The following is an 8,402-nucleotide window of genomic DNA, read 5'->3' as shown; positions in this document are numbered from 1 at the left end:
TTGCCATTCATATCATCCACAACCCAAGATTTTTCACTAACATTTCTCACCATCTCCAGCGACAGAATTGATTTCAATGCACCCGAAACCATCTTATAAAACCCGCACATCGCCACATAAACCAAGCTTAAATCCAAAATCAATCTCCAAAACTCACTCCCAAAACCCCATTTCCTCTCCATCTTCTTAGTCTTCTTCTTCGATTTCAATCTTACATCTGTTGAAGAATCAATGAGCTTATTTGGCGGTAACTATTCAGCAGTCAAGTGGCACAGCCTGTTACGGCAGTTTCTGAATTAAAAATCCAATGGGTATAAAAATAAATTCACTTATTGAATTGGGTTTATGGGGGTATATTAAGTATTAAATTTGGGTTTAAAGAGATATTAATAGCTTAGTTAAAAATTAAATAGATGCAAAGAGTAAGTTGGGTGTATAAATAGTTTAAATGAGTTCAAATAAAATTTTCCATAACAAAATTATCCTTGGTTTGGTACAAAGTACGTGTCGTATTGGACCTGGTCGAGACAAGACGTGAACCAATATCAAAATTTCACAATCCGCCCAAACGAATCTGTTTACCACCAGGCTCTCAAAATTCAAACTCATTTGCAACCGGTCCTGCCCATCCCAGCGCTGCAACTGCAACTGCAACTGTACAAGCTCCGAGCAACCCAATCGCCGACGGACAGTCGCCGGTTAGTATACCTCTTGCCTTGCCTCGTTCAAAACCCTAACTTTGCTTACTTTCATCATCTCTTCAATCATCTAAATTGCACATTTGCGCGACTTTTCTTTCGTTTTTTACTTGTAATGATCTTTTGTTTTCTGCATCTTTCAACTTACATTCTTCCAATTTATTCTTGCTCTTATTCGCGTTATGAATTTTATAGTTGATTTGATTTGTGGGGGTTTTTTTGCCCTTCTCTGTGTTGTTGGATATAATAGCAAGCAAAATTTACCACTTCATCATCATATATATGGCAAGGAAAAGAGGTAGGAAACCTGTAAAGCAAGTTGCCTCGTCACCCGAACCAGATTTAAATGTTGCCGATGATAAGGAGCCCCAGATTGAGAAGCAAGAAGCTCAATTCACAGACCCAGATGGTATAATTTTCGTTTTAGATTCTCAAATTTAATTTAATTTAGGATTGTACTTTGTAGTAAAGCTCTGGTGATTACCTACTGCAGTGTGCTCCTATTGTGCGTTTCTTTTTTTGCAGTTGAGCGGCAAATATCTGCCATTAGGGCTATTCGTGATGTGGAGATTGAACATCTGCTGACTGAATTGCGTTTGCTCCGCTCCTATTTCACCAAGGAACAGCTGCAAACCCCTTTATTGCAATTTTTTAAAGACAACTATCAAAACCTGTCGATTGTATCAAATGGAGAAAATGGACAGATGGAAGTCCAATGGCTTGTTAAAGACGGAAATGTGTCCATGAATGATGGAATAGATTTACATAAGACTCTTTTTCGCCGGTTGTCCATGGCTTATTCTGGCTGCTCAGCTGCAATCCCGCCTTTAGGTGGCTTTGAGTTTTCTAGTAAAGCAGGTATTAGCAAATTCTAATCTATGGACATGAGAACTAGAATCAGAGGATTAAGTTTTGTACCCTCAGTGTTCTTGCTTTGCTTATTTCTCACCTGATGGAGTTGATCTGTGACAGAGAGAACAAGCATTCTGGGAGCTGATAATCTTCAGATCAGAGACTTTGTATGTTCTCTTATTATTTATGGCCACCTAAAAATCACGGAATTGTTTTTGCATCTGTTGTGATATGCTTATTTTGCATTCACACGCTATAAGTTATGGTAGAAGTTCACTTTCGTACGGCATGTTTAAATAGACACACACCCGTAAGCCCACTCACGCTCGGACATGCATGCATGGAAACACATATGTGAAGACATCCATGCAGTCAGACATATGTATACATACGTATTTACCTTTCTAAAATTTCTGTTGTAGGTTTCTGAGGAGACATTTGATTCTCTGATGCTTGGGAAGCAAGATACTCTCCAAACTCCTGGGGTTTGTGCCTAATTGATTGATTTTTCATATTTGGTTTATATTGAGCGGCACTTGTTCTGATTGTAGTTCTGTTGATAGCTTTTAGTTTGATTACATATTCTTCCATAGCTCAGAACAAGTAGAAGGCCTAAACAGCTTATGAAGTGTATGAGTTCCAAAGTATACATGTGTCTATCTTCAGGACCTAAAAGAAGTGTTAAACTGATTATCCATTTTGCTAACAAACTACAAGGGAAACTTGTTGCTTCGGTGAATATACGTGGATAAGGGAGATTATGTTGTAAGCTCATCTTCCGTGCTCAAGAGCTTTGGACTTAAACAGTAACGACTGATGAGGGAACTTGATTTGTAAAGGGGAAAACTGGAGAAGAGTATTATATGACGTTCTAGTGATTTTGGTACTGTCAAGCAAATAATGAACTATTGCTTTATTAGTACAGAAATTGAGCTTTGACAAGAATAGGCAGCAGTTAGTACTTAGCTTTTTTTTTTTTTTTTTTTTTTTCCAACAAAGTCGTTGAGTGGCCTTGAAAACTCGGGTTTATGTTGCAGGTTAGTAGCCAAAGGCTGTCTATTGGGATGACACCCAAAACGGTAAGGTTCCCAAAGCCTGGGGAGATGCTTTTATCTGTCCATGGCTCACCTCTCGGTGTTTACAAGGAAGACAACATGGAAGCCATACATGGTATGAATTCCTTTCCGTGAATATTATTTGGGACTTTGAATTTCAGATTTACCTTCTCTTGTGGTACATTGTGGCACATGTAATCATTTAGATGGATTAATAATATGTATGCGAGAGAATAGTCTGTCCCTTAAACTTAAATCGTCCTCTGTTCTGGTTTCATTCTCATTTCTGGACTCATTGGCAGAGTCGGAAGAGGGATGAATGGCTTCAAATTGCTCGAGTAGTGAATCATGATTCAAGACTCTGCATTACTTGCCAAACCAAGGTTCTTTAATTTACTTTGTAGCATTGTGCTAAGAAGCACTACTCTTGGACCTAAAATTGCTCGTGTGGTACTGACTCTTTTGAGACTTGATTTATGTGAAACATATTTTAGCATTTTCCGCTTATATAATTTATCTGTTCTTTTTCTTCATTTGATTTAGTGGTTTCAAATTCCAGTCATTCAAATGCAACCAGACCTTTCAAATATTCGTAATGCCAACGCAATGGTGTTATGAACATGTTGACTCTAAAAATTACTTAACCTACGTGGTGCGCAGATCGAGTAATTAGTGAGCTAACTATGTCATTCGGTCAAATGCGGGGCGTGCCAACTCTTCAACCAAGCTCAGCCGAGGAGTAATGAATGTTAATGTGGTGTTGGGCGCGGTGTTGACTTCTTGATCTCGCGACTGCGGTCAAGGAAGGAACACGTCTCAGCCTTCGGGTTTTAGAGCCTAAAGACAAGGCTACTAGTTTTACGAAGTTAAATACCAATTTTAGCTTTCAGTGTGCCGAATGAAGTAACGCGGTAACATCTCACCTTGTTGAAAAGGCTAATGAGATGACCTCTTCCAATAAGGACTCGGAAATCCTTGTTGATCGAGACTTGGATAAATAACTAGTCGATCTTGAAGCAGTGTTGTTTATCCAAACTGAAGGTGCTTCTCAGTCGGCTAATTGTAATGTTTCAGTGCTGTTTAAGCAAATTGAAGATGATGCTGGTTGACTCCACAGTGTTGTTTATCCAAACTGAAGGTGTGTTGGCAGGGAAAAGGAAAATAAAAATCTCAAGGTCTTTGAGAGGTTGTTTGCACAGGCCAATTGTGTGTTGATTTAGAGGGCCTTGAATGACGCACCCCTTTCTTATTTATAGTAGCAATTTCCTCAATAATCGAGTCAGAATTTCACTCGGATTAGAATTCCTCAACCCAAATTGATTAGGTCTTAACCAATCCTAATTCCTATAGGATTCTAAACCAAGTTCTTTGATCACTCAGATTCAACCCTTGACTCTCGACATCTTTTCTGATTCAAAGCATCCTTAGCTTCTAAAGAATCCTTATTGTACTAGGATTCGACCACTTCACTCTTATCCAGGCGAAACCATTTTCTGATAGAATTTGGTTGAACTCTACTGGGCTAGGCCCAAGGTAGGAATATTCCTAATACTTCTTATTGGACCGGAAACAATCATGGACTCGGCCCAAAGTATTATTTTGGGTCCAAACAGAACCTTAGAGCAATTAGTTCACCCTTTTCTTGTAGGAGTAGATTCATCACCGTCATTGGATTGTCTTCACATTCAATGCGAATTCGCAGGGGCCAGGAGATCTATTGAATTAATCAGATTTTCTTAATCCTCCCTCCCCTATTGGAAGAATGTGAAATTCTTTTTCCTTTCTGTAGGGACCAGGAGATCTGTCGAATTAATTTTCTCTTTTGTAGAAATGTGAGTTTAGTTCCTGTTTATGGCCATGGCATGAGTAAGATTTTGATATTTCTTCAACAATTTTTTGGTCTTTGCGGTCCCTAATCTACCAACGGAGGAGGTGTTGTTCTGTCTTGTGTGTGAGATTTGATACTTTCCCTTTGAAAAAACAAAAAAAAAAAAAAAACTAATGAAAAGGGTTTGATAACTTTGAGTTTTAACGATAAGGATAAAATAAAGGGTAAAATAAATAGTACCATGATTGGCTTTTTAGTGTAAAAATGTGGTTTTTCGTTAAAGTGAACAGTACCGGGAGCTTTTTGTTAAAGTTCCCTTGAATTAAAACCACTTTATATTCTAGCAAATGTGGATGTAGTCAAGTTAGCGACAATAGTATGCTCTCCTTGTGCACTCAAACCTCGATTCCGTTCATCTACTTTAGATTAGTTTAAATAGAATATCGCTTCTTGGACAAATCAAATACGACCCAGCCTGCCTGCCGGCTGAATATACTGTACTAGAATCATAAGAACGATCGACATCATATCACAAGTTTGCCTTGATATTTACATCCATCCAAATATAACCAGTAAACTCACTAAACACAAGGAAACAAAGATGCGACCCTTTTTTATAAAATTATTTCCTCCTCGATATCCACTTCTTACTAATTTTAATTGACACCAGATCGAGACGTGAGCAAAAACAAATTAAAATTAATCAGTTATATAATTGAAACAAACACAAAATTAATCAGGCATGGCTGGGCATTAGACTTTACTACGATCGTGTGTTTTTCAACGGTAAGGTTTTGAACCCTATACTCAGTCTACTTATCCGTGCCTATCACGACCCTGACCACTAGGGTGAATTCAAAAAACCAAAGACAGAAAAAATCCAGACCGAACATCGAACCGAAACCGAAAACTGAAAAAAAACAAAAAAAAAAAACTAACAGAAAAAGGAAAAACTGAATCGAACCAAACTTTATTGGTTTGGTTTCGGTTTTGGAGGTTTGGAAACCGAACCAAATCGAATCCCTTTTAACACTTTATGAATGTACGCCTGTGATGTTTCTTTTGTGAAACTTTGTTGCCAAGTTTGAAACTACGTCTAGGGCTTTTTCAAGAAGCATACTTGGTTCAATTAAGGAAGTTATTCTGTTGGTTATAGAGGAAAGTTTTGGATGACAACTTCTGAGAAACTAATTTATATTGAGTACACAAATGATGTGCCTATTTTGGAACTTGGAAGAGCTTTTCTATTGTTTTGCTTTCGGAATGGATATGGTGATCATTTGTTTTTATTTGTTTTTATTTTTTTTTTGCATTTGAGGTTGTTGATAGAATATAATTGTTTATATGATCTTGTACCTTCCCACCTTCCTCATTTTTTTATTATTAGTCTACCAATGCAAGCTCATTTTCTAAATTTCATATTAAAAAAAAAGGTTTTATAAAATTTAGAAAAAAAAATCCGAAACTGAACTAAACAAAACCAAACTAAAAATATATCCGAACTGAAAAAACCCGAAAGAAAATCGAACCTAATTGTACCGAAACAAAATTTTTGGTTCGGTTGCGGCTTTGGCAAAAACCCAAACTGAATGAAACCAAACCCATCACTACTCACCACCAGGCTAACCTAAGTGGCTGTTTTTAGTTCCCTTTTTAGTGCCGGATAAATAACCAAGGAACGCTTGGATCCCCACATAAGAGATTGAAATTGCCCCTACTCATGTCATTGATATTGTAACTAACCTAGTGGTGAGATCCCTATAAATATTTACAGTGCTTTTAAACCAGCACTTAAACTAGTCCACCATTTGAGAACACAAACCTTAGCTCTGTATAGTTAGCCATGGATTGGGTTAGTGCAATTGTTGGGTTGCTAGCACTTGTTTATGTGCTGCAAGCATGGACCAAAAGCAACAACAAAAAGAAGAGACTGCCTCCCGGTCCCAGAGGGTTTCCGCTTTTCGGAAATCTGCACATGTTAGGGGAGTTCCCTCACCGGGATCTGCATCGACTAGCCCAAAAGCACGGCGACATCATGTACCTGCGCTTGGGGCTTGCTCCTGTCATTATTGCCTCATCCCCTCAGGCTGCTGAGCTGTTTCTCAAAACACATGACCTTAATTTTGCAAGTAGGCCACCACTTGAAGCTGCAAAGCATATCTCTTGGGGACAAAGGAATTTGTCCTTTGGCGAGTATGGCTCTTATTGGCGAACCATGCGTAAGATGTGCACCCTTGAATTGCTTAGCGCCCACAAGATCAACTCTTTCAAGTCCACGAGGAAAGAAGAGCTTGCCCTCTTGATTAACTTTATTCAAGAGGCTGCTCGTGATCGTGTTACTGTGAATCTCAGTGCCAAGGTTTCGTCTCTCAGCGCAGACATTAGTTGCCTGATGGTGTTCGGGAAGAAGTACAAGGACAAAGAATTGGATGAGAAGGGTTTCAAGGCAGTGGTCCAAGAGGGCATGCATTTGGCTGCCACCCCTAACTTTGGTGATTACATCCCTTTTCTTGCTCCACTTGACCTCCAGGGGTTAACTAAGCGCATGAAGGTTGTTCACAAGGTGTTTGATGACTTTTTTGAGAAGATCATCGACGAGCATCTTCAGTCTACCAGCGAAGAAAGACCTAAGGACTTTGTTGATGTCATGTTGGGCTTCATGGGATCAGTAGAGTCTGAGTACCGAATTGAACGCTCCAATATCAAAGCTATAATGTTGGTAAGTAATATGATACTAATTCATATATATTGACATGCTTGTTTTTATTGCTCTATTGCGAATATGAATCACGATGGTTCTCTACGAAACAAGTAATGGTGCTTATTTTGGACAACAATTTCGTTGCAGGACATGCTCTCAGGTTCGATGGACACTACAGCAACATCGACTGAGTGGACACTCTCCGAACTCCTCAAGCATCCACAGGTAATGAAGAAAGTCCAGAAGGAGATAGAAAATGTAGTCGGCATGGAGAGAATGGTGGAAGAATCAGACTTGGAGAAGTTGGAGTACTTGGACAAGGTAGTGAAGGAAACCATGAGGCTTCATCCAGTGGCACCATTGCTGCTTCCCCATGCAGCCATTGAGGACTGCAACGTTAATGGCTTCCACATACCTGGAAAATCCCGTATTATGATCAATATATGGGCAATTGGCAGGAACCCGAGTGTGTGGACTGATGCAGACAAGTTCATACCAGAAAGGTTTGATGGCAGCAATATCGATTTCCGCGGACGTGACTTCCAATTTATTCCGTTTGGCTCCGGTCGAAGGGGTTGCCCTGGAATGCAGTTAGGCATCACGATGGTACTGCTATTGGTGGCACAACTCGTGCATTGTTTTGATTGGGAACTTCCAAATAATATGTTGCCAACTGAGTTGGACATGACGGAGGAGTTCGGTCTAACGGTTCCAAGGGCTAATCATCTCTTAGCTCTTCCTACTTATCGCCTTCGTCAACGTCAGCAATGATAATATATGTGCGCAATTTCCAAATTAATAATTGTTGGCAGAACAAATATAAGCAAGTTGGGAATTGTTGTACACTGATCAATCAGTTTCAGAGAGGCCCAAAACCTAAAATAACTCAAGATAGACCTTTGTTTGGACATATGTATATATTGGAATATTTACCCAATGCCGCACTTTTTGGGAGAAATATTATAGAGTTAACATGGTCTTTTAGTCGCCACTTGATATTATGGTTTAGTCATATTCCTCTTTATTGTATGTGAGAGGTCTTAGGTTCAATTTTTGAACCATATTATTGTAAGCCATTGTGGACTAAGTGCACCCCTTCTCTTTTAGTGTAGATATTATCATTTGTTAAAAAAATGTTGTCTCTTAGTCACTTTGTCACATCTTGGCCCGAGCCCCCACCACATCCCGGGCTCAACTCCACTGTAACATAATATTGTCCGCTTTGGGCCCCGACCACGCCTTCACAGTTTTGTTTCTAGGAACTCACG

General features: G+C 39.2%; 2 protein-coding genes across 2 annotated transcripts; both read left to right on the top strand.

Moving 5' to 3' along the window:
• The first annotated feature begins 470 nt into the window (after positions 1 to 470).
• Positions 471 to 3,101, top strand: LOC103409995 (uncharacterized). Its single transcript, XM_008348769.4, has 7 exons — positions 471 to 698; positions 949 to 1,107; positions 1,224 to 1,556; positions 1,671 to 1,717; positions 1,973 to 2,035; positions 2,588 to 2,720; positions 2,908 to 3,101. Exons 2-7 carry the CDS (start codon positions 981 to 983, stop codon positions 2,922 to 2,924), a joined length of 720 nt encoding a protein of 239 aa, XP_008346991.1. The 5' UTR covers positions 471 to 698; positions 949 to 980; the 3' UTR covers positions 2,925 to 3,101.
• A 3,071-nt stretch (positions 3,102 to 6,172) lies between these two features.
• Positions 6,173 to 8,080, top strand: LOC103420314 (cytochrome P450 71AU50-like). Its single transcript, XM_008358372.4, has 2 exons — positions 6,173 to 7,152; positions 7,282 to 8,080. Exons 1-2 carry the CDS (start codon positions 6,277 to 6,279, stop codon positions 7,903 to 7,905), a joined length of 1,500 nt encoding a protein of 499 aa, XP_008356594.1. The 5' UTR covers positions 6,173 to 6,276; the 3' UTR covers positions 7,906 to 8,080.
• The last annotated feature ends 322 nt before the right edge of the window (positions 8,081 to 8,402 follow it).

Source organism: Malus domestica, chromosome 01 (assembly GCF_042453785.1).
Source record: "Malus domestica chromosome 01, GDT2T_hap1".
Lineage (NCBI taxonomy): Eukaryota > Viridiplantae > Streptophyta > Magnoliopsida > Rosales > Rosaceae > Malus > Malus domestica.
The sequence above is the reverse complement of the archived record's forward strand: the minus strand, read 5'-3'. Positions and strand labels throughout refer to the sequence as shown.

Bases quoted from the DNA above. Each gene is read 5' to 3' on its own strand.
- LOC103420314 (XM_008358372.4), top strand. From the start codon at position 6,277: ATGGATTGGGTTAGTGCAATTGTTGGGTTGCTAGCACTTGTTTATGTG. The intron at 7,153-7,281 runs GTAAGTAATATG...ATTTCGTTGCAG, and splicing joins ATATCAAAGCTATAATGTTG to GACATGCTCTCAGGTTCGAT.
- LOC103409995 (XM_008348769.4), top strand. From the start codon at position 981: ATGGCAAGGAAAAGAGGTAGGAAACCTGTAAAGCAAGTTGCCTCGTCA. The intron at 1,718-1,972 runs GTATGTTCTCTT...TTTCTGTTGTAG, and splicing joins ATCTTCAGATCAGAGACTTT to GTTTCTGAGGAGACATTTGA. The intron at 2,036-2,587 runs GTTTGTGCCTAA...TTTATGTTGCAG, and splicing joins ATACTCTCCAAACTCCTGGG to GTTAGTAGCCAAAGGCTGTC.